General features: G+C 42.7%; 1 protein-coding gene across 3 annotated transcripts in view; it reads left to right on the plus strand.

Annotated features, from left to right (window-relative positions):
* TDRP (testis development related protein) overlaps positions 1-25,144 on the plus strand; it is a 99,068-nt gene that overhangs the window by 17,310 nt on the left and 56,614 nt on the right. Inside the window, exons 2-3 of one of the 3 annotated variants that reach the window (XM_018574896.1) lie at positions 6,286-6,535; positions 14,001-14,012. In XM_018574896.1, the coding sequence (XP_018430398.1) occupies positions 6,470-6,535; positions 14,001-14,012 (78 nt within the window). In that variant the 5' untranslated portion in view covers positions 6,286-6,469. Of the gene's footprint in view, positions 1-6,226; positions 6,548-14,000; positions 14,013-25,144 lie in introns of those variants that run through there. The other 2 variants (XM_018574903.1, XM_018574909.1) reach the window with 2 other exon arrangements.

Here is a 25,144-nt window from a genome sequence, read left to right on the forward strand (position 1 = left end):
GTGGGAAACCCCCCCCCGGCAGGTGTGTGTGTTTGTGTGGGGGGGGGGGGGCGAGGCATCAAGGAATCCTTGCTGTTTCTTTTGTCTTCTGACAGCGGCCGCTGTCAGAATACCTGAACAGAGCTGGCAGCTTATTGGCTGCTGGCTCTGTTCGTACAAAGATTTTCAGACTGGCTCCTTCGATCAGCTGATTGAGGGATGCCAGCCTAAAAGGTGCCCACATTTAGATCTATGCATGTGTGCAAAGATGCATTTTTTGTAGCATAAGGCAGGTGGATAGGGTTAACAGCCATTGACCAAGCCTTGTTAATCCATGTTTCCTATGAATCAAAAAGCTGTTGATGTGCTGCCATTGACTTCTATGGGCCTTTGAACACACTAAAATACAGAACAGACCTGTTGTATTCTTCAAAACGCAATGCACATCAGCACTGGGATGCGAACAGCTGCCATTTTTATTGTGGGAAAGTTGGACACGTGCGTTTCATCGGCCCAAAAAGAAACCAGTACTGAGAGATAAAAGGAAACTGCCATTGCTAACCTCTTAGCTGGTTGTCTGACTGTCTGTGGTCTTAGTACTTTCGAAAAACAAGTTTGCAGATCAGGGGATTTAGAGTGAAGTCAGAACTCCTAATCTACATACTTTTCCAGATTAGTTACTACTATCAGTTACTGAGAAACCACTAAATCCATAGCACCAGCATACCAGCTATGGAATTCATATTGTAGGAGAAGAGGTAGCCCCCATATTTCCTCAGGACAGGTTTTCTGTAAAAATCACTGTAAACATTTTCCTTAACTTTTTGCCAAAGAAGACAGTCCAGAAAAACATGGCCGAACAGTGACTGTACCCAATAAGCAGAAGTCACTGTTCAGGTACTCTGACAGCAGCATGCCAGCCACCGTCAGAAGGGATTCCCCCCCATCCATGCTGTTAGTGGGCTAAAGAATAAAAAAAACTACAAGGCTGGGGTAGGCAACACAGGCCCTCCAGCTGTTGTCCCATGAGGCATTGCAAGACTGACAGTTACTAACATGACTCCCAGAGGCAGAGGCATGTTGGGATTTGTAGTTGAAGCACAGCTTGGGGGCCAGAGTTGCCTACCCCTGCTATAGGGGGTGTATTTATATACAATTTGCAGAGCCATTTGACCCGCAAAATTGCATGCACATTGTTCTCCTTGTGCTTGCGTGGGTTTCCTCCAGGTACTCTGGTTTCCTCCCACACTCTAAAGATATGCTGGAAGGTTAATTGGCTCCTGTCTAAATTGGCCCTCATATGTATGTATGTGTATGTATGTATGTATGTATGTATGTATGTGAGATAGGGAGCTTAGAGTGTTAGCTACTTAAGGACAGGGACTGATGTGAATGTAAAGCACTGTGTAAAATTGCCGTCGCTATATAAATACCTGTAATGAATAAATAAATAACTGTACATTTGTTCTGCGTGAATGGAGACAGAAATAGATGTTATCAGTATATTTTCTTTTCAGGTAAAATGTAATATTAGGCAAATACCACATTATGGTCACTAGATAGAGCTGAGGAGCAAAAAGAAGTATGTATTTCTTATGCTCCTTACCGCCATCTAGTGGCCATAATGATTTATTTTCCAGCTGTTCCATTTGACCTGGAAAGAAGATATACAGTTGACCCCCGAAATTTGCAGGTGTTACAGTTACAATCATAGAGCACCCGCGAATTGTGCAAAACTGCAAATTTTAAATGTGGTCAAAAAAATGCCCTTTAAATGTCTATTTTTATAGTTGAACCCCTAAATATGCCCCAAAACACTTTAATTTAATTTCAAACTCAGCTTAATACATTACCCTTAAAAAAATAAAATAATGTAAAGGTAAATCCGTATACTGCACAGTACTGTACTGCTATGTCTCCCGCAGTGCTAGAATGTAAAATACCAATGTTACCTCTATATGGGAAAAATCCGCGAACGAGTGAGGCCGCAAGCTCTGAATCGCGACTTTGCGGGGGTCGACTGTACTAATAATATTTGTTTTTCCTTCCACTCGCACAAGACAAATGTGCATGCAATGTCGCTGGGCGAATGGCTCTGAGAATTGATTATAAATACACTACTTATAGTTTTCTCTTATAAATACGCCCATTTGGTTATTTCAAACATTTCTGTATGAGTAAATTAATGTTTGTGCTTAAATAAACAGAACCTGTTAACATTCTGCATGCTAACATAGAACACTATAGAGTGAACAATCCTGGTTTTAGCCAGTATATAGTCATGTTCTATGTTACCTCATGTCCTGTGTGTTTAATCATTTGTGGTGTTTAATACACTACTCACGTTAACTGAATCCACCCTTCCTCTGCCCTCAGTTCAGGATCCTGTACAGTACTAAAATAGCAAGATTGATTACATAATACACACTCTACTTCCATTCACCACTTTCTAAATCCTCTTCCATGCTCTTTTCCTCTCAGTCCTCACGTATTTTAGGCTTGTAGTTGGGAATGATTTTGCTTTTCTTCTCTTTTTTTCCAACTCCTCGTTTTTATTTGTGATCCTTTCCATGAATGGGTACAGAACCACTCTCCTGTAAAATAGTGTGTCCTGATAATGGGATAGATGTATGGAATTTCTTTATTTATTACAGGTATTTGTATAGCTCTGACAATTTACGCAACTCTTTACAAACTGGACATTCACATCAGTCCCTGCCCTTGAGGAGCTTACAATCTAAGGTCCCTATCTCACATGCATACATACAGGGCCAATTTAGACAGGAGCCAATTAACCTACCAGCATGTCTTTGGAGTGTGGCAGGAAATTGGATTACCTGGAGGAAACCCACACAAGCACAGGGAGAATATGCAATCTCCTTGCAGATAGTGTCCTGGCCCGGATTCGAACCAGGGACCCCCAATGCTGCAAGGCAGAAGTGCTAACCAATGACAGTATTTATTAATTGCATTTTATTGTTTATTATTTCACAATAATAATAATTTCACATCTACCTTTATCTACATTTCTTTCCACATTTACATGTAGACTCAACTCTCCACCAAAGTTACAGTGACAGAAAACTTTACAGGGTGCCTAAAGTGCAACAGAAGCCAACACTTTTGTTTGAGTGGAGAGGGCTTAGAACACCTATTAGGTTTATATTACTGCCTGTGTCCCCATTTGGGAGATTCACACCCTCTATGTATCCTGGCGACTGTTATCACTGAAAGTGAATCCTACATTTTGGGTTGTCATCAAGGACTTACTTTATGTGACGCCTCTTGATGCGATCATCTTCTTCCTTCGATATTAAGTCCATATACCTTGCCGCACTCCTCCCCGGATATCCCAAGAATAACGGGTGCTTGTAATGACTGCAGATGGCGCCACTAGAAATCCATCCAGAATCAAATCCAAATGCCACCAGCACTCCAGCACGAAAATATACGTCAGTGTAAATCCACTTTATTGCGTGGCCCCGAAAGCGCTTATCTTTATGACATCTATCAATAAAATGGATTTGCACTGACGTATATTTTTGTGCTGGTGACATTTGCATTTGATTCATCTTCTTCCTTTCACTCGTTTCCAACAGTCCTTGCAGCACTGCTGCTGGTCTCTGATCCAGCGCAGACTCCTCTGTCTTCTATGTCCCACGGAGTCTGTCCGGCGTGCACGCTCCCGGCTGCGTGCATTCACTAATACTGTGTCTCTCCTCCTCTCCCCGCCAGTGATATTGACTGCGCATGCGCCCGCACACATCATCCTCCTGCACGGCCGCCCGAGAAGCTCGATTCTACAGCCGGGAGGAGCGGCACTGGCACAGGAAAGTTTTTAGCTCTTTGCCAACTATTTTCCTTTTTTAAATGTTTTTGCATATATCTGCTGCTTGCTAGCCGTAGATATAGAGGGGGGCTAATAAAACCCCCCTATGTGATAGCAAAATAAGTTTAGTGAAAAAAAAAAAAGGAAAACAAATTAAAGTTCCCCCCCCCAAAAAAATGTTAAGTTACACATAAAAAAGAATTAAATTTTTTTTTTTATTTTACCAAAAAACTGGGTAATAATAAGTGTTTCCTAACATAATGTAAAAAAAAACTTTTTTTTTCAAAATTTTCAGTAATTTTTCCTGATTATAGTAAAAAATAAAACCCCCAGTGGTGATTAAATACCACCAAAATAAAGCTCTATCTGTCCCCAAAAAATGGTATAAAATTAATTTCAGTACAGCGTTCCATGACGGAATAAACGTCAGTCAAAGTATCGCAGCGCTGAATACTGAAAAATGGCCTGGCCAGGAAGGGGGTCTAAACACCTGGTCTTGAAGTGGTTAAAGTCAAAAAGTTTTTAAGCTATTTCAAATGCTGATAAAATTATTTAGAATGGATGCTGCTCCTTGATGTTTAAAAGTTTTAGTTTCCTGCAGAATCAGCTGGTTCCCTGAGCACTGGTCCTAAAATCCTGTTTTAGGGTGACTCCTGTGCCTTGCGGGGTCCTATGGAGCCACCATTGTGTGCTAGTAAGCTGTGTGTCTATAAACACAGCAAGGCAAGCCACTTTTCTGCTCTGTGCTCCCTGCCCTTCCCTTGTCCAAGCTAGTAGATGGACAGTTTAGGGTTGCCACCTATCCAGGATTCACCCGGACAGTTTGGGTTTTAAATGCTTTGTCCGGGTTTCATGGCACCAGGAACCCGGACACAAGATGTCAGGCAGACAGGGCAACCAAAATTAAGATAGGGGCTACTGGCCCCCCACCGAAAATAGTCTCAACTGTGTTATTTACATATTAACCAGTTGACATCCACGGTGTTAAACCCCCTTCCCATCCAGGCCATTTTTCAGAGAGAGTGTTCGGGCTTCGCTTGAAGAAAAAGGTGGTAACCCTAGGACAGTTGCTGGAGATTTCTCTGTCTCTTGTGATCTTGCACTGGACAGGAAGTTATGGGAAGCCGAACTGAGAGAGTTGGAGCTGTTTGGAAACATGATGACTGTAACAGGGTTATTCACAAAAGGGGTGAAGAGTTTGGAGAAGGCGGGAGAAGTGAACAATCTAGGACAACATAGCTGAACTGGAAAGTGAGCTGAATTGTAGAATTTTTTCGGTTCAGCTATGTTGTCCTAGATTGTTCGTTTCTCCTGCCTTCTCCAAACTCTTCACCCTTTTGTGAATAACCCTGTTAGTGTTTGGTTAAAAATGTAAATACAAACTTTACTGGGCAATGTTCGATCTGGATTTATCATTTATCAAAGTGTTTAATACTACTTTTAATGAGAAGATGCCTCGCTGCACTCCTTACAGGATAAGTTCCCCTGCAAGATGCCGGTGGGTGCTTGTAATGACCACGGATGGCGCCGTGAGATTCAAATGATGTCACCAGCACTCCATAATATCTCGTATAATCAGCAAAAGTCCATTCATTGACTAATTCTGCCACTCAAGTGCAAGCGCTTTCAGGGCCACACAGAGTCCACTTCATCAGACTCAGAATGACACTGCCCTCCTACTTCAGACCCAGAATGTACTTTTCCTTTAAACTGGCTTTTTGCAGTAGCAAACAAGATAATTAAGATATGAGATTAAGGTTTTGGCACAGAATAACACTTTTGGTAGTTGCATAGTAACTTTTCATACATATTAGTACATCAGAGGGACCAATTAGGAGTAGGGAGGGACAGAGGAACATGGTTCTAATGAGGGACAGTGAGGAGATAGGGGTGCAGTGTTATGAAGGGAAAAAACACAGAATTAGGTATAAAGGAATGTGCTGCTCTGACGTCATCAGTCTAATGCAAGGGGAGGAGCTATGGACTGATCCCTTGTGCCAGTCTCCGTTCTCTATATATAGAGCTTCCCAACTCCGGGCAACAACAAACCCACGTCACGTGGGTCACATGGGGAGAAGGGAAAGAGTTTGTGGATTATAATATGGTGGAGGTCAGCGGTGTCTGCATACAGCCCTATTCATCTGCAGCAGCAGAGTGGCTCTGCCAGGTTAGATGATACGTGGTGTGAAACAGGACACTGCACTCCTTATAATGCCATCCAACCTCCTCCACCCTCCTCTCTGAGTGAGCCAGGATCTGTTTACATGACCTCATTACATTATAGTCAGAACGCAGCACATGCAAACGAGTGCTGACCCCTGACAGCCCCCCCATGGCTGGGTGACGTCACGCCTGTCCCCTCATTCCATTCATTGTTGTATGTGTGCCGCTTGTCTGTTATCTTGTTCTCATCTGCTGTCTCTCCTCCCCACCTTCCCCTGTTCCCTCCCCCTCTTCCTACTCCTCCTCCTCCCCAGGATGATGATCGGTTCCAATAGAAGTGGAGCTCAGGCTGGAGGTTTCTTGTTTCTAGGATGGAGTTACCGCTGCTTTGCCCTGTGTAAAGTTTAACTCGGAGCGAAGTGTTATCTGGCCGTGTGGGGGGGACATCGGTATCAGCCCCGCACCTCCCGGCACAGGGGGATCTCTACACCAGGCGACATGTGGAAGCAGAACAAGAGCAAAGTTCTCATTGAGGATTCACCTGATGAAGAGAATCACACTCAGCCGGACCTACAGGTAATGTTCTGTGTGTGTGTGTGCTGCCCCAGGATCGCACCGATCACCTTAGGATCTGATCACATCCTGTGTATTGTGGATATTATTCTTATGTGTTCTCCAGATGTCATAGTGATCAGCTGACCCTGAGTTTAGGGACATAGTCTGGGCATACACTTAGCAATATTCGGACAGGTTCAGTGGAATGGATCAAGTGGACCCACCGCCAACACCGGGGGATATTTTCCATCGAGGTCTAAGGTCTTGCAACAATTGATTTGAAATGATCAATCATTGTGACAAATTTATATAGTTCTGAGACCGAACACAAGGTACCCAATGCACGGGGTATTTATTGAGGGGGTTCCGGTACTCATCGATAGGGGTATTATAACAAGTTGGGGGTCAGATGGCTATTAGTGTCTAACACAATCCTATGATGACATCCCATGTGGTTCCAGGGTCCCACATCACTCTCTTGTAATACAAGGGGTGAGCCCCTCCAGCTGTTGTGGAACTACAAGTCCCATAAAGCATGGCAAGACTGACATGACTCCCAGAGTCACGTTAGGATTTGTAGTAAAAGCAAAGCTGGAGGGCCGGAGTGCCCACCCCAACTTTACAATCACCAGCTGGTAATCTAATGCCAGCAGAGAATCAACTGTGTGACATGGGTAGACTATTGTAGTTCTAACCACTACATGGTGAGCCCTAGAAGTCTGAGCATCTGAGAAAAAAAAACTGTATGGAACTACAAGTACCAACATCCCAGTAGCCGAACACAGCGGGTAATGCACTACAAGTCTCAATGATCCAGTAGCAGCGCACAGCACAGCGAGAGCTACAAGTATCAGTGCTCCAATAGCAGTATGCAGCAAACTTTGAACTACAAGTCCCAGCACTTACCAAATGGCTTTGCAAGTTCAGGTATTCCAGGGGTGGTTAGAATTTAGATCCCTGACACCCAGACTCTGGCCCTTTTGGTGCGTGCTGTGCGGCCCTGAGCAGACTTTAGCAGTCAGTAGTGGAAGCATTCATGTGTAAAGAGGCTTTAATAACAGTGATCTCTGGCAGTCTTATGTAGCATGTCCCCAGGCTCTGACTATCTCATGCAGTGTGTTTTTAGTCTCCAACCACCCCTGTTGCATGTCTGCAGTCTCTGATCATGTCCTCCTAGTATGGCTCTGATACTCTTCTGTCATATAGTGAATATTATGTGTGGCCATGTGGAGTTGTCTGGTGTCACAGTTGAGGCCCCTAGGCATTGTTAGTTGACAACCACTGTTTTAGATCTGGAGCTGCTCAACTGACAGAGCCCTGCCTCAGCAAAGGTTCTCGTCTCTTTGGCTCTTTCACAGACCTGGAGCCCCAAACTCCACAGGTTGATTGTCAGATATATGTGTAGTAAGGGTGGAGAAATGTAATCTGGAGTTCGGGAGCCAGTCTGTCCAGTCCAGGAGACAGCAGGATCTTTTAGGAGCCAACTCCATTGACCACAACTTACGAAACCCTCAAAAGTTGGGTGCCCGCTGTCTGTGTTAAGGAGTTTTGGCAACCCGGCTCCTGGGATTTGTCCAGCCATGGTATATGGCGAGCATAATGTGGCCAAAATGACCATAGAAATATATTGTCCCAGTTTTCAGAACCGCTAATTTACCTGCACAGTAAAACTTTTTTTTTCTGCATGTTTATTTCAGTACAAGGCATTAAGGGCTTGTTCACACCAGCTGCAGACCAGATCTGCATGAGTTTCTGCACACGCAGTGCAGTGTGTTTTGGCGCGTTTTTTTGCTGCATTTTTGAAGCGTTCAGGGACGCTTTGTAAAAAAAATTTTTTTTATACATATATTTTTTTAAAGGTTTAAAATGGGCTTTCAGTGGGTTGCAGTGCGTTTGCATCTGTTCCAGAGCAGGTAAAAAAGGGCTTGCTGCAGTTTTTTTACATGCTCTGGAACTTAACGCTACGGTGTGAACTAGAACCCAAAATACCATTGGAATACATTGGACGCAGTTTTGTTCCGGTCTATAACTGCTCTGCTCCTGGAACGCGCTTGGTGTGAACTTGCCCTAATGCTTTGCAGGGTTTCTAAAAAAAATGTCACACGCTGCCTTTAAAAGCTAAAACGTAACTAATATATCAGTTGTAGAACCTTCATGATTGGCCTTAGTATGGTTGTTTGAGCAGAGTCGTATCTAATATAAAATGCGCCTATGGCGTCCCGCCTAGCTCCTGGCAATTAGTGACGTCAGTGCCTGCCAGAGCGAAAATCAGCTGTCAACGTCCCCTGACCCACAGAGCGGCATCCTCCCCCTTTAAGTGGCATGTGCCATGCCCTGATTATGCCACTGCATTTGAGACCATATTGGATGGGATGACTTAGTTGTCCCAGTTTGGCTTATGAATTACTTAGCAGCCCCAGCTCAACTCCTTGGAAATGAAGTTTATATGTTGCCAGTGGCATCTATGATATGCTGCTACAGGTCCACATTCTTACTTTGGTGCGCTTCCAGGCAACACGTTAAAAACGTGCAACACGTTTTCATTGCCATTACTTGTTAATGGTATCCCAAACACGGCTGGGGAAAAAACGTGGATCGCTTGCAGCTGAAAATACTGAACAAGCTACTTTCCCACATTTGTCGCGCATGTGCAGCCCATTGGTTGAATGGGCTCACGTGCAGCAAACGTGTGAAAAATGTGAATGCACACAAACACGTGTTCACTCTACATGAAGCATGAATGGGGCATTAAAGTTTCCCATGATTTGTCACACATTCCAATTTAGAACGTTTGGCGTTAGTGGTTTCATGCAGAAATTGTTATGATGCCACAAAAGATGCCTAGCTGTTCGGCAGCTAACTTGCTTGTCACACAGACAGCAAAGCTCTTCCAATAACATTGTTGTTGCACATTTTACAGTGTAAGCAGACTTGTGAATGGTGTTTAGCTAGCTCGGAGTACAACACAGAACATGCTTTGGTTTGGTGCCCCAGGCAATGAGGGAGGATGACTTTCCCAGAGTCACTTATCTTGGGCTGGTAGCCAGAATGTTATCACTTGTGGTGTAGCAGTGTCGGCAACACCCAGGAGATGCAACCCACGTGGCTGTATTACTGGGCAAGCTCTTGTTGTTAGGAGATATTCTTTGTAAACACACCCAGCAAGTATATCAGCCATAGTTTCTTTTGGAAAAGACACCGCAGGATTATAACTTGTTTTTGTAGAAGCAGTAGATTCATCACAGGGATGCTACCTGATGCCGCAGATACATAACCGGGATGCTACCTGATGCAGTGGATACATCACAGGGATGCTGCCTGATGCAGTGGATACATCACAGGGATGCTGCCTGATGCAGCGGGGATGCTGACCGATGGGGGATGCATGACGGGGATGCTGCCCGATGGAGGGGACGCTTGACAGGGATGCATGACGGGGATGCTGCCCGATGGAGGGGATGCAGCGGATGCATGATGGGGATGCTGCCCAATGGAGGGGATGCATGACGGGGATGCAGCGGATGCATGACGGGGATGCTGCCTGATGCAGCGGATGCATGACAGGGATGCTACTGGATTATTAGTGTAGGTTTGCTGTGTTACATTTTTGTTCTAGATCTGTAACATTAAAGAAACCCTGTTGCAGACTTTAAAAAAAAAAAAAAAAAGTCCACAAACGTGGTGTAGTAGCTGCAGTCATTCTTCTTTGTTTTGCAGAGCTGGAAGTGCCGGTAGAATCTTCAGCATGTCTGCACCTCCCTGCTGCGTGCCTTAGCCCCTGGTGGTTTCTTGCAACTCTGAAGGGACACTGGTGATGTAGCGTAGTTACTATTCTGTGTTTTTTTGTAGGTCATAAATTAAGGTGTCTGAGGAAAGAAGTGTTTGCTTTGGTTTCATAGCAACGAATCGTATTCCTCCTTTGCAGTGTGGAAGGAAAAGGAAGAATTGATTGGATCCTGTGCCACTTCGCACATTTTGCTTTTCATCAGTTGTGGCCCATGTTCCTTGACTGCATTATCAGATGCGTTTATCAATGGCTTATCCATTATCATATCAGTATATAAGTAAAACAAAAGCAACAGTTGAAAACTTTGCCCTCATCCCCTGACCTAACAGAGCCAGTCCACCCCCTCTGCAGATGCATACTTATCGGGATCTGGGAGGTCTATGGGTCTCATCTCCCTCTATCTCCTGGCTGGGAGACAGAGGTAGACGGGCCCTATAGAAGTCCATGGGGCTTCACCGTGTAGGCACAGCCAGCAGAAAGAGGACATCAGTGAGTGATATAAAGACACGCAGGAGGCTGTGGGTGCCAATTTCTTGGTAATGGGGTGGGTGGGATCTGTTAGGTTAGGTGAGGGCGGGGCACTTATTCTTTAACCTAAAAAAAAAAAAAAATGCCTAAAGTAACATTAAACCAAAACAATTGTAGTTTCCCTTTTTAGAATGTATTAAGAAGGCCTTCTTATTTCTTTACTGTGTTCCCTGAGTAACATTGGAAGTCCCCTGGCTGATTTTACTTGATGATGTTTACAAACGTGCAGCTGTTTATATGAACACAATCAAATATTACATATATATTGTTAAGTTGCTAATGTTCTGGAATCTCAGTAAGATTAGCTGAGCTAGCTTTAATTTTGCTAGCTGTGTTCATGACCTATATTTTTTTTACGCATGTTCACTTGCTGTTCATTACTGCACACTAAACATTGGAGACATACTGTACATCAGGCTCAATTTAAAAAAATTTAAGTTCTTTTTGGATGTGGTTAACAGGAAGGCTACCGAGGTCACCAGCCAGTGCGGGACCTCAGGCAGCAGCTTCAGTTTAAAACTTTAGTGCCAGTGTCTGTGCTTAGTATCGGGGCATTTTCACGAGTACGAATACTCGTGAAAATGCCTATTATTGGCACAAGTGCATCCCTACTTAATAATATAAATGTCTTTGTCGTGGCGGCCAGGAGGCGAGACTAATTGGAGAGGATCCACTCCCATACTGCAGAATGTGCCGCCCGGTGGTGCCTGCAGCAGCTCCGCCAGGCCTTCTGAAGCTGACCGTCACAGCCTCTCTATCCCCGCACATCCACCGGCACATGCCCCACTTCTACTGCTGCGGGTGGCAGAAGGAACGGCGGGGAAGGAGGGGGGCCGCATGAGGGAGCTGCGGGCCACCTTCTTTCTCTCTGCCCCCCCCAACAGGCAGAACACCAGGGCCCAGTCACAATTGCGGCCACTGCGACCTGGTAGTTCCGGCAGTGATCTAGGTAAATGTATACAAAATGTGGTTCTGTCTTGTATGTAAAGACGCTCGAGGGGCCCACCGGATACTGGAGGGGAGTGCTGACTGCCAGGGGGAAAAGAATAGGTTTTGTGTTGCATACTTATATATTGTGGCAAAAAGCTACTTGGGACCCTTTTTTCCAGCCAGTTTGCTTCCACTTTAATTCAACAGACATTAGTACGCATCAAAAAATATAAATGGCCCTAAAGCAGTGGTTCTCGACCTGTGTAACCTCAGGACCCACATTTGTCCTTGGTCATTCAGTTGCGACCCAAGTCACACTGCAATTGAATGCACGGCATTGCAGTACCGGGCTATTGGGTGCAGGCTATCAGACTGTGGGCGGGAGGTGCATTTGGGGTGTCATTCAAATGAATGGCAACGCAAAACACCTTCCACACCAGAACGCCCAGTAGGTGTGAATGCGTGGTATAGTGCAATAACCGCATGTGTTTGTGCAATTAATGCACTGTACTGGTGTGAACGGACACTCAAAAACACTGACCAAAACACAAATACAGGCACATCTACAGGGCACATGTGGGAGCTGTAAGTAATGCATGTATGGATGGAGCTCCCTTTTGGCCCACCCCACCTCAAGCTGACACGCAGGGTTGGGCAGATTTCTGTTAATTTCCTGTCCTGTAGACACAACAGGAAGTGAGAGAAATTATTTGCAAAGTTAGTGAAGTTTCCTTTTAGTATCCTCATTGGATGAATTACTGTCTGTTTCGGAGACAGCTGAAATTATAAGATTTTCCCTCACTTTCAGCTCCACTGACAATGGTCACCGAGATTTACAGAGAGCAAGATGGTAAGGAGGGCCCTGCCCCTGAGTGCTTACAATCTAAAAGGGAGGGGCAAGTGATACATGAGGAGGTAGCTGTGTGGGGATGCATTGTTTGAGAAAGTGATAGTTCAGTGGTTAGGTTGAGGTGGGATAGGCTTCCCTAAAGAGATGGGTCTTAAGGGATCGCCTAAAGGCAGTCAGTGTAGGAGATAGTCGGATAGGATGGGAGAGACTCTAGTGAAGTCCATGGGAGGAGTTGATGAGGGAGCTGGAAAGCAGAAGGTCTTGTGAAGAGCGGAGCTGACGTTTAGGGTGATACTTTGAGACCAGGTTGGAGATATAGCCAGGAGCAGAGTTGTGGATGGCTTTGTAAGTGGTTGTTAATATTTAGAATGTTATCCTTTGGGCTATTGGAAGCCAGTGTAGGGATTGACAGAGGGGGGTTGCAGACAGTGAGCAGTTGGTTAGGTGGTGGAGTCTGGCAGCTGCATTCATGATAGACTGAAGAGGGGATAGCCTGTGTAGTGGTAGGCCAATGAGGAGGGAGTTGCAATAGTCAAGACGAGATATAACAAGTGAGTGGATGAGTCATTTTGCGGTTTCGTTGGTGAGGAAGGGGCGTATTTTGGAGATGTTACGAAGGTGAAGGCGGCAGGATTTGGATAGTGATTGGATGTGGGGAAGAAAGGTGAGGTCCGAGTCAAGGATGACACCTAGGACCTTGGCATGGGGCATGTATGGCCGAAAATCCCTCACTGTCTGATGCGTCTGCCTTTTCTGGTTGGAGACCTGGCTATAGAACCAGTGATCACTGTCCCAGCATAACCATATAAGCAAAGGTAGTCATTATTTGGTACTGTGAAAGCATATATGTGTTGATTTTCTAAATGGTTATACCTGGGTATGATTATGTTGACGTCCGTTATTTAATCCCGTGCAAGCAAAGATTCTGGTTTTTAATTCTCCTTGCTCATGGTCATTTTTAAAGGTATTCTTTGAAAAATAACTTTTCACTTTGATTCAACTCCATAACTAAGCTACGAGTAAGTGAAAATTCAGTTTAAAAAGTAGACATGCTCTGTTCCCTTAGTACATTGACCCACTGTATTCAAAGTACAAATTCAGTACCTATTACACATTTTCTCTGCAGCTACTAGACAATTCTCTTCCCGGTGTTGCCCTCTCATTACTAGCTGTCAATTGCTTTTCTTTATTTTTTTACTGGAAGGGCAACAGGCCATCTTAAATATAACACTTCTCTGAATGTTATGAGACCATCCTCTGTGCCTGAGGCTCTGTCAGCTATACATATGTTTATACATTTATTCCAGCATTTTTGCATGACCCATGCATAATAAACAGATTCTAAAGTGTCTTTACAGGAAAACTTTTCCTTTTAACTTCCAGATGTGCAGGTTGGTTAGCTTTTGTTTCAGCATTTGGCTCTCTTTTTTTAATTAAACAAATTTTACGCCTTGGTGGTTCTGATTTTGTTTTGACATCTTGTGATATGCTAGTAAAAAGCAGAAATGTAAAATAGTGCTGCCATTTATAAATTTTTTATATATTTTTAAAGTTAAATCCATGAATTGAAAAGGCAAGCTTTCAAAACACCTTTAGGTTATATTTGACAGGCATGATGAGTTGGGGTGGCCATACACAGCCTGAAAGAGTAAGCAATTCCATAGTGATTAGGGTTTGTGTGGGTTAACTAGAGGACAGTACATGCACTTATGAGTGCCAGCAATGGGTATTATCCATTGCTCATGGTTCCGTTTCTTGGCCGAATGAGAAGCAAGCTTACATTTTCATAGAGTCTTCTTTCCGTAATACAACAAATAGCTGTTTGGCTGAGCATTCGTGTTTATGAGCTATTCAGTTTAATACATCCTTTTAGCCCCAGGCAACAGGGATTGAGAGGCATAATGAAATTACTTGCTATGTTATGGTGCCTTTTTAGTCCTTAAAGTTGTATAAAGGAACTGTACTCCAAAAAGGAGCTGTGCCCCAAAAAGGCAGGCAGGCAAAAGATGAATAATAATAGAGTTATACCCAGAGACCAGACCCAATTTTGATTAACCCCTATAGTGGGTAGAAATCACAGAATCATGTGGCATTCAACAACCCTCTACTGTATGCAAAACACTAGTACTAAGGGTGAAATGATCAAAAGAAGATCAGATCAAGAAACAGTGTAATGAGGGTCGGAGTGCCTGCTGTGGTACAAAAATATTAATTTTATTAGATATGGTTCATCAAAAACAGACCGACCGGCCACCACCAGAAACCCAATTTAAAATGGTTAATCCAACCAAACACACTCGCTACGAAACATGCATACATGGACAAGCTGATCAGCATAAATGTTGAAACCTGTATAGCTCTGAATACTTGAGCTGACAGCGCTGAAAAGTTATGTTGCGTGTGTCCCAATGCCGGATACAGTGTGTCAATGAACAGTTGGAATAGTTGCTAAAGTTAATGGGCCCTTCCGCAGAGTATGGAAGTCTTGTGATCCCAGAAGGATAGTATAGCTAGTAAACAGTTGTTTCCTTAATAGCCCCAGCTAGAATTTAATGCAATAGCTGGGATACAAATATCCTCATCCAGTGCTGGCTTCATAAATAGGAACACAGTCCCGCCAGGTTGACAATGGGATATCACCTAGAGTGTGGTCACACATAGAAGGATTTTTCAGCCGTGCAATATGTAAGTCCAGTATAGGGGTACTCACGGGTGCCGTGTTGTTCCGGGCCAATTTGTCTCAGAAAGCCAGGACGATCCAAATCGAGTCACTTTGCATAGCCGTTGGCTAATAAGATAATGTATTAACATCTTATTGCTTCATAACATCAGAGTTTCAAGGGGTTTCTTTGTTTTCAGTGTGATACCAAACCGCTATTAGCAGGTTCCAATTTGATCGCAGACAGCGCTGTTAGTTTGCAATCACCGGGAGTTTGTTACCTGACATGCATGTGAAATCGCAGCTGAGCGTCCACTACCATGACTAGTTTCGCCCCGCCTACTTTCCCAAAAGATGAATCACCAGTATCACCAGTTATTTTCCTGCAACTGATCTTTCCCTTAACTTGGCATGCCCTGTTCTGCATTGTGTTTCTGTGTGTAGGCAGCCATCTTGGTAGAGGCAGGGTTTTACTCATGTCAGAGCCTCCAGCACCTTCTAGTGTCAGATCCTCACCAAATGTCAGTCCAAATGGCTTGAGACTAGCAGTCAGAGGCAGCATATTTTACACTGCACATATGAGACGTGAACTATGAGACTATAGACACAGGACCTGCCTAGGCACCCTAACATGCCAGGAACTGCATTGCTGTTTTTCAGGGGATGCTTGGGCACATTAGTAGATTTTTTAATGTCCCTCATAACATAGCAAATTTTGAGTTCAGGTCCACTTTAAAATAGTCTTTAAAAGATGCCAACATAAAGTAATATATGTTTTACTTACACTAGTAGTTGTTGCAATGAAAAGCAAAGTACAGTACATGGAGTTTTTATTCTCATTTTTCCCTGCTTCATGAAAATTGGTGTTGCTAACCCTTAATGGATTGCAGGCTTTGTAACCACTGACAATAGACTTGATTTACAAAGCTTTACACAAGGATAAAGATCTTTATTTTTAGCCATGTGACTGTAATTTTCAACCTCAGTGGGCTAAGCTGAAAATAAGTGTCCTTTTTGTAAATAAGGTACCTTGGTGTTAAAGCTTTGTGAGTTGAGCTCATTGTGTGCAACTTGCTATGTGGGTCACAGAGGCTGCAGTCATATCATTTTATTATTCTATTGGATCAGTGCTTGTGCTTAAAGCGACACTGAACTCAAAAATTAAATAATAAAAATAACTTCTATTACATAAATAATCAATGACTGTGAACCTTTATTTTGTCATTGTTCAGCTCTAAATGTTCCAAAATCGTTTTGTTTTTTTCCCTTCACAACTTCCTGCCAGAGGGTGGCTACTTTTCTTCTCCATGGTCCCTATGGGAGCTGAAAAGTAGCCACCCTCATATGAAGGACTACAACATGCTGAGGGCATGTCTTCTCAGTCTCCGCCCACAAATCCTCCCCTCTAGACTGTGCAAGGAGATGGGATTTCTTCAGCTCTTCGACACTAATATATGATCTTTTTCAGTGTGTTTGGTGAGGGGGGTCAGCAGTGTGCAGTGAGAGACGATTCCTCTCTGCCTCATGGGAGTTGTAGGCAAAGAATGATGTGCGCGTGACCAGAATCAAATTGCACTGCTCTTACTAAGTGACCGGAAGTGTGAATGGAGAGAAGAGACACGGAAGAGAGCAGACTTTCTAAAGGGATTAAAATAGTAAGACTTTATTTTTAAACATAGATAAATGTGGTTTTGGAGAATATTCATTGTCTAGATGTGTATAAGGAGAAAAAAAAAGCTGAGGGTTTTCTCACTTTAAGAAATGGTCCTTGTAGTGAGGTTTTTTAATATGTTTATAATACTAAAATGTTTAAATTTCAGGGATTTAGTACAGCTATGGGCTGGGAAGGCCTAAATAACAGGAACACAGATTTGAAACACAAAATAAATGTAACATACCAAACCTCGATGTTAAAATAAATTATTTCAAGACACATGAAATTGAATTGGTTCAAATTGGCTTAAAACCAAGTTTTAGCATTTTTGACACGGGCTCCTCCTAATTTTTATATATACAAGAATCTACAAAGAGAAAGGAGAAGATTGCTCATCCTGAAGCCAGAGGAAAAATGTGACTGGAAAAGAGAAAAGTAAAGACAGGAGCATAAGCATAGAGGGGGGAAAAGGGGGAAGGGATAATTTCCATAGGTTGGTTATTTCCTCTACTTAAGCCTAGATATTTGGAAAGATTTCTCTACCCGCTGAGTCAAATAGGAGATCTGTTGTCTCCTATCTTTATTAGTTTTATTAATTGATCAGTGAATGCCAAGTGTACATTCAGTCCTTAAAAATAACCACTGTGTGTTGATTCTGGCAATGTGCTGAGATTTGTGCAATTCTGATCTGGAAATCCTTTATCACTGTCGCCTTTATACACACAAGGCAAACTTCTTTCATCCTTATAAGATTAGGTACCCCCAGGCGAAGTAGGTGCTTTAGGCATTTTCCTGACCCAACCGCTATTATTTCATTAAAATAATTATACCACTAGGGTTATCGTCGACATAAATACACATACTTTAGTAATTGGGGTAGGGAGATTGGCTGGCCTTTACACTCTATCGGGTAGTAGAGGGTATAGAGCAGTATAAAAGAGATGGCAGTTCCAGGGTTGGTGATGCTTTGCCAGGCATAAAGGCAAGTAGGACGGTGTATAACAAAGTATATCTGCATATTTTCATTGTTTTGCAGGAGGTCAGGGGGTGAGGCATAGGTGGAGTTCATGCTCCGAAAGTAGCTTCATCCGTAGCTAAAAAAAAACCTTTTTGCTTTTTTTATTTAGAAAGACTTCTTTTTTGTACCTCTCTGAGATAGTTTTACTATGTCGCTAGGTTTGTGACTAAGCTGGCTTAGGGCCTGGTTCACAATGAGCATTTTGTAGTGCTTTTTGTGCCCTAGAAAAATGCTCAAAAAATATGCCCCCCCAAAAACCCCATCATTTCTATGTGCTTTTTCCCATCTGGAATAAGCACATGAGCTTTTTTTGCCATATTACAGCTCGTTTTGGCCCCATAGACTCAATAGGAAACACTTGAAAAAAGTGCATTTGCTGTGTTTTTGCTCACATTTTACATGTAAAAACGTGCAAAAAGCACACAAAGTGCATCAAAAACACGTGCAAAAAACGTGCAAAAAACGCTGTCACATAGGTGTGACAAAGCCTAAAGCTCTGTCCTAGGGCGGCACCCTGTCCCATAAGAGGGCCCTTGGCAGCCACTGATGTGCTCCCATTGGATAGGAGGATGACCGTTGATCAGAGCTTGAATGAAGCTCTGCGGTGAATAAACATTTCTACTGGACTGTGAGGAAATTATTATTTTACTGGGTACAATGCAACTTCTGTGCTTGTTGCATTACTGACAGACATTTACTTGGTGGCTAGAAAAAGCCGATTATGAAAGAACTGTGCTTTTAAATTTTAGCTTTCGTGATCTTAAATTGTACAAGCCTTTAATCCACGTACATTGGAATCTAGACCTGTATTAAAGGCTTAGTCTGCCCAAAACAGATAACTTTTTTCATGGACATTAATAGGTCACTCATCTACTGGTGAGATCTTCTCACTGGATTGTCTGAGTATCCTACATGACCACCAACAAAAACACATACATTACAAAGCCATGAGACTGCTAGAAACCATGCTTGCTATTACAGCCGCTTTACAAATCGGTGCTCCCACATTTCTGTTCCCTACAGCTCCCATAAAAATGACTGTTCACAAATTTGATGTTATCCAGCTTGGTTCGTTTTAAAAGACCAGAGAGTGTTTTTGTAGTTGGTGATTTTCTAAGGTTTATACATAATCACTATAACTTGCAGCACCCAGATATAATAGTAATCATAAAAACTCCCCCACTCAGGCCTACATGTTGTTAGACAGGCAACTTGCCTCACTGTTGGAAGACTTGACAGGGCTTCCATGTTCTCTCTGTCATGAGACAGGAAAGATGCAGAGTGGATGGTCGGTCCTGCTTCTCGACACTGATCACAATGCACCATATTGTCTAGCCAATGAGAGCTTAGTGGTGGAGCTTAAAGGAGAACTATGAGGTGAGTAATTTTCACTCAACCTCATAGTTCGAGGCGACGTCTGACAATGAGACTGTCACAGGTCGGCTCAATAGATGGGGAAGTGAGCGAACACATACCGTCGCTGGCTCACTTCTCGATCCTATCCCTGCAGAGAGCCGTGACTGTCATTCACAGCTCCCTGCAGGGATTCCCCCCCTCCCCGCTCCGATCCTCCAGTGCTGACTGGAGGAATGAACCGGGGAGGGGGCGGGTACAGCTGGCTCTGCCTCTAGATAGGCAGAGCCAGCTGTCAATCACGCAGCTGGGTGGATCTCTAGTTTATGTCCTCCCGTGACCCTGAGGAGAACTATGGGGAAAAACGCTTACCCCATAGTTCTCCTTTAAGCACAGGATGTCCAAGTCACCAGGTGACCTTTTCCATTAGACGTGGAAACTAGGGCTGCAACTGATGATTATTTTCATAATCGATTAGTTGGTTGATTTTTTTTTTTTTTCTCGATTTAATCGGATGAAAAAAAATGAAATAAATACCATCCTTAACTTGAAATGAAATGCACAAATGTAGTGTTACAAACATAATGTTTACTTCAGAAACTGCATGCACAATTTTTTTGCAATTGTGGGGCGGTGCTTTCCAGTGCGGGCAATCACTCTGTGGGTGGCGTATTTGGGGTGCCATTGAAATGAATGGCACTGCAGCAGAATTAGTCAGGCCGAAACAGAAAATGACTTTTCCCACCATTTTGTTTTAATAACTGGATTGTAAGCACATGGTGCTTGAATAGCTTTAGCCAGTGAATGACAGCTGCCAGTGGCAAGATTCTGCAGACGGCTGCTTACTGTAAATCCAGCAGGTAGTGGGTTGATGCAATAGCCAATAGCAGGCTGGCTGTTGCACCCACCCACTGCTTGCTGTGCCCTCCTCCCAGCATGGAGGAGAAAGCTAGGGGATCCAACCAACTAATCGATAATGAGAATAGTTGACAACTATTCTCATTATCGATTATTATCAATTTAGTTGGTTGCAGCCCTAATGGAAACCAAAGTTTCTCCAGACCTCCCTGAGACTTAGGTACTGCTGATTTATGTCTGTGAATTCAAAATGACATCACATGGAAATATTGGTCACCAATTGACCATTTGTGAAGGACATTTTTTTAATAAATGTTTGACATCCAAGCTGCTTTAGGGCCCATTAATGTACCTTCCACAACACCCTACCCACTGTTTTCTACAAGATTGCCCCTTTCATAATGATGTGATTTATTTCCAGTGTTGGTTTTAGTTTTACTGGATGAGTAACATGGACAGTCTGCTGTGTCTTTGGCAACCAGCCAGATGTTGCCCTTCATGTTTCATGCAGAAAGAAAAGAATAATGAGAGAGTAATTTCTTCCCAGGGCAAAATAGACGGTTCTTCTTTTAGACTCTCAGTCATGCGACCCAGTGTGCAAATGCAGCCATTTTGTGGTTTGTTAGAGAGTTTTGCAGTTTTATTGAGGTCATTGTGGAACATAAACTACATGGCTGACAGATCCTGGAACGATAATTTTGTTATCACATTACACTTTAGAGACCTGTATTGATCTTTTCACTGGACTTAGCGGGCCTCATCGTTTAAACATAGAACACATTATGAGTTACATGGTGTTGAATTTGTTTTGATCCATATGAGAATTTTTTTTATTTCTCACTGTACCAATTTTGGCTATTTTATGCATTTGCTACATGTTAGATACATAAGCAATAGAATGTAAGCGGAAGTGAATTCGGTTGCATTTTTTATTATTTTTCCCCAGAGTACAGTATTATTATAGATGGCTGGCAGATAAAGGGTTCCTAGATCAGAAATGTGATTACGTAAATTCAGTGAATTTCATAATAAGCAGGTGCAAAACACAAAACGCTCTGAAATACCAGGTGCAGGAGCGTGTTACAAAGTAAGCAGTGTGGTTGGGTTTGCTGTATTTTGAATCGGTTGCTGTGCATGTTCATTGCTATTGGTAAAATATACTGATTTGCAAGAGCCCATAAACATGCTTAAATAATAACACAATCTTTCTGAACGTACATTCATCTACAAACAACAAATCCTGAGGGCCATAACTACTGGTATCAACATGGCAGGAGTCACGTGCACACTGCCAGGTTTAGGCCCATTTCAGACGGGCCGTCCGATCAGGTCTACCTGTCATTTTTTCAGATGGGTCTGATTGGAAACGCAATATTACTCTATGGGCAGCCAGGCCTAAACGCGAACGCCGCGAACATCACAGTGAGAGCAATCATTTTAGGGCCATCAATCACTGATAACACTAAACTGATGAGCGGTAACAGCTTTTAAAGCGTCGCCTATGGCCAATTTTGGGTATTATCGTTTTTTGAGGTTTCGCGCGCGCACGCAATTTTAAGGCTTGACATGTTTGGTGTCTTTTTACCCGACGTGACCCCGTCTTTTATATTTTACCAAAAAATTGGGTAATAATAAATGTTTTATCATTTATTATAGGGGAAACTGTGTTTTTTTTTTTTTAAATTCGGTCATTTTTCCTTTTTAATATAGTAAAAAAATAAAACCCGTACTGGTGAATAAATACCACCAAAAGAAAGCTCTATCTGTCCCAAAAAAAGGGTATAAAATTAATTTCAGTACAGCGCTGCATGACGGAATAAATGTCAGTCAAAGTACCGCAGCGCTGAATACTGAAAAATGGCCTGGATGGGAAGGGGGTTTAACACCGCGGATGTCAACTGGTTAAAGTGACATTAAAGTCACAATCCCCCCCCCCTCCTCCTCCCCACGCTGCTGTAAGGACTTACCTTATATGATGCCTCTTGATCAGTTTATCTTTTTCTTTCCAGTAGTTTTCAGGAGTCCCTCCAGCACTGGTGCCGGTCTCTGATCCAGCGCTGAGTGCTGTGTCTTCTGGGTCCCATGGTGTCTGTCTGACATGCACGCTCCCAGCTGCGTGCATTGACTTACACTGTGTCTCTCCTTTTTTTTTATATATGTTTTCGCAAATATCTACTGCTTGCTAGCAGTAGTTATATGTAAAAAAAAAAATTGACTTTAATACTACTGTAACAATATTAAATCAAATTCTGCTTCCACTTTTAAGTTATGCTATGTAAATGGGAACATGTAACAAACATAAAGTATCGGTAGGTGTTCCCTCAGTATGGCTGCAAACGTGGAAATACACTCTAAAAAAAAACAGCCCAGAAAGTGTGTGTAAGAGGCGCTGAATATTAGTTATCAGTATCGCAAAATTATGGAAAGTCACTATTTTGCACAATTTTTTTTTATTTGCTTTCTTGAATTGATACAAGTTGCACTAAACTGGCGTTATAACAGGTATATCAATGGCCTTTCATAGACCATTAATTACGTAAGTCTCCTTCATAGTGGGCACACTTTATTGCTGCAGAATGAAATTAAAATCTTATAGACTTAATCACCTGAGAATAGAGAACTGGAATTCACAGTTTAACGCCAGTGAGCACTGAGCTCATCATGGTTTTACTGAAGTAAAATGATGTCATGCCTGACATGTGAGCTGCACATTAGTGAATGAGTATGCCGTGACCTGAATAACTGTCAAGACTATACCTCATTTTCCCCATAGGTCATGCATTAGTGCGAGCTCCTTACAAACATTACCAAACAGTAATTTTTTTCCAGAAGAGCCTCATTAATTCAGTTTTATGTATACTTCTTGTTAGGAAGCTCATATAATATAAGCATATGTTTACTTATTAACCTAGTTCTTTTTAATATGTATGTAGCAATGGGATGCCAAAGGCTTCTTTAGATGTTGTTAACTAAGTAGTTACCATTTTTTTTTTTTTATCTACAATCGGCTACATTTTAAGAGGTGAAATTAGACTTTCCAACTTTCTGAGATGGAAGAAGACGACACCTTTTAGGGTTAAATTTTAGCTGGCCATACTCCTGTAGTTTTCTCACGTTCAGTCCCGCGGGCTGAAAAAATACCTCATCAGGGTGGCATTTGAACAATCATTACAATGAAATGTATGTAAAAGTTAGCTCACACAGGCTACCAATCCTTAATATACTGTATATCATGAAGATGCCTGAGTGACTGTGACTTGACAACTATCAAAGAGGAGTGACTTCATGGGACCGGTTATATAGTGGTGAGGCATTCCTCTGAAACCGCGTTGTTCATGTATTAGCCATTAGCATGTTATATTCCTGGTTGGCAAACTGTCAAAATGTGTTTTATAAAACTTGTGGTTTATTATAAACATCTTAAACAAGGCCTGGCTCTCACATGAGTGGCGTACCAAAAAGCGCAAAACACAAATTTCTATTCAAGTCAGTGGCAACTGTTTACATCTTAGCATGGTGTTGCATAAAGAAAAACGCCCGTGGCACGAAAAGATGCAGGAGCTATTTTGAGGCGGATCCTGCACGGTTTTGGTCCCATAGACTTGTATTGAAATTGTTTGCGTAAATGTGCATGCGCGTTTTTGTGTGTTATTAGCGATAACTGCGCAGTTTACACAGTATGGAGAGAGGACCTCCCCCTGTCACGCAGTACACTGGGATCAAGATGGGAGGACTCAACACTGAACTATGTCTTATGAGGACATCATTAGACTGGTCCAGGCCCAGGTCTCCCTCTATGATCAGTGACATGCAAACTACAACAACAATGGCAGTCACAGGAGTGTCTGGTGGACCATTGGTGCACAAATATGGAGTACTTATTGTGACTACGGTTGCCACGACACACAGTGTAGGAGGATCCATACTCAACGATACAACACTGTCTTGTAAGAAATACTCCTCAGGAACTTACAGTATCTCACATAAGTGAGTACACCCCTCACATTTTTGTAAATTATTTCATTTCATGTGACGACACTGAAGAAATGACACTTTGCTACAATGAGGGCTGTCCCCTCAAAAATATTGAACACACAGCCATTAATGGGGTGTACCCCTGTGAGATACTGTAGGTCATGGCTGTCTCTGCTTCTCATTGGATGCCTGTACATCTCTATGCAGGGAGAAACATGCGTTAATGCACATTTTTAAAAGCAACAACAAAATCATACAAAAATGCTCGGAAAAAAACGTGCGGAAACTGCAAACGCCTATGTGTGACTCTAGCCTTAAACATCTCAAATCACTTTATTATGGTAGATGGCATTCTTTTCATTTTGGACAAGTGTAATGCCATTTAAAATTCTTTACTGTGCAATCAGGGGCACATATAGCATAGAGGTGATGTCATCTCACTTGTAAAACTTCTGTGCTGATCCCTAATGAGCTTATGTCGTTCATAATAATTCCTTTGCTCAGTTCCATTATTCAATTATTTATAACTTATGTTAGCTTAAATTATTAATCAAACACCCAAAAAAGCTACTATGTGAACCCAAATTGGCAAATTCTTGATGATTCCTTTCTGCATTCATGCATAATTGACCGTCTTCCTGTGTTCCATCACATCCACAGCCACCGAAAATTGCCTCAATCTTTTTGCAGTGTTGGCCAGTGAATGAATATGGCACTTGCGCAGTGAAAGTCCTGGTGAAAAATAATTTCATGCATGAGTTCTTCCACTTAAAGCAATAGTTATTGCCCTCTGGGGAACACATACACAGCTCAATCTTGACCAGTCCCCTGCTCATGCGTCAGTCAGATGTATGGCTTGTAAAGCTTGGGCTATATGTATGGTGCTGTTATAATTGGCAGTCTGCTGATGCCCCCCTTTTTTGCTGCGTCATGTCTCGCGTCTTGGCTTTTTAAAAGCTGATGGCCCTGCAGATTGTACTTAATTATTGGTACTGCTTATCTTTAG

Source organism: Nanorana parkeri, unplaced genomic scaffold (genome assembly GCF_000935625.1).
Source record: "Nanorana parkeri isolate BGI_ZX_2015 unplaced genomic scaffold, ASM93562v1 scaffold51, whole genome shotgun sequence".
NCBI classification, from domain to species: domain Eukaryota; kingdom Metazoa; phylum Chordata; class Amphibia; order Anura; family Dicroglossidae; genus Nanorana; species Nanorana parkeri.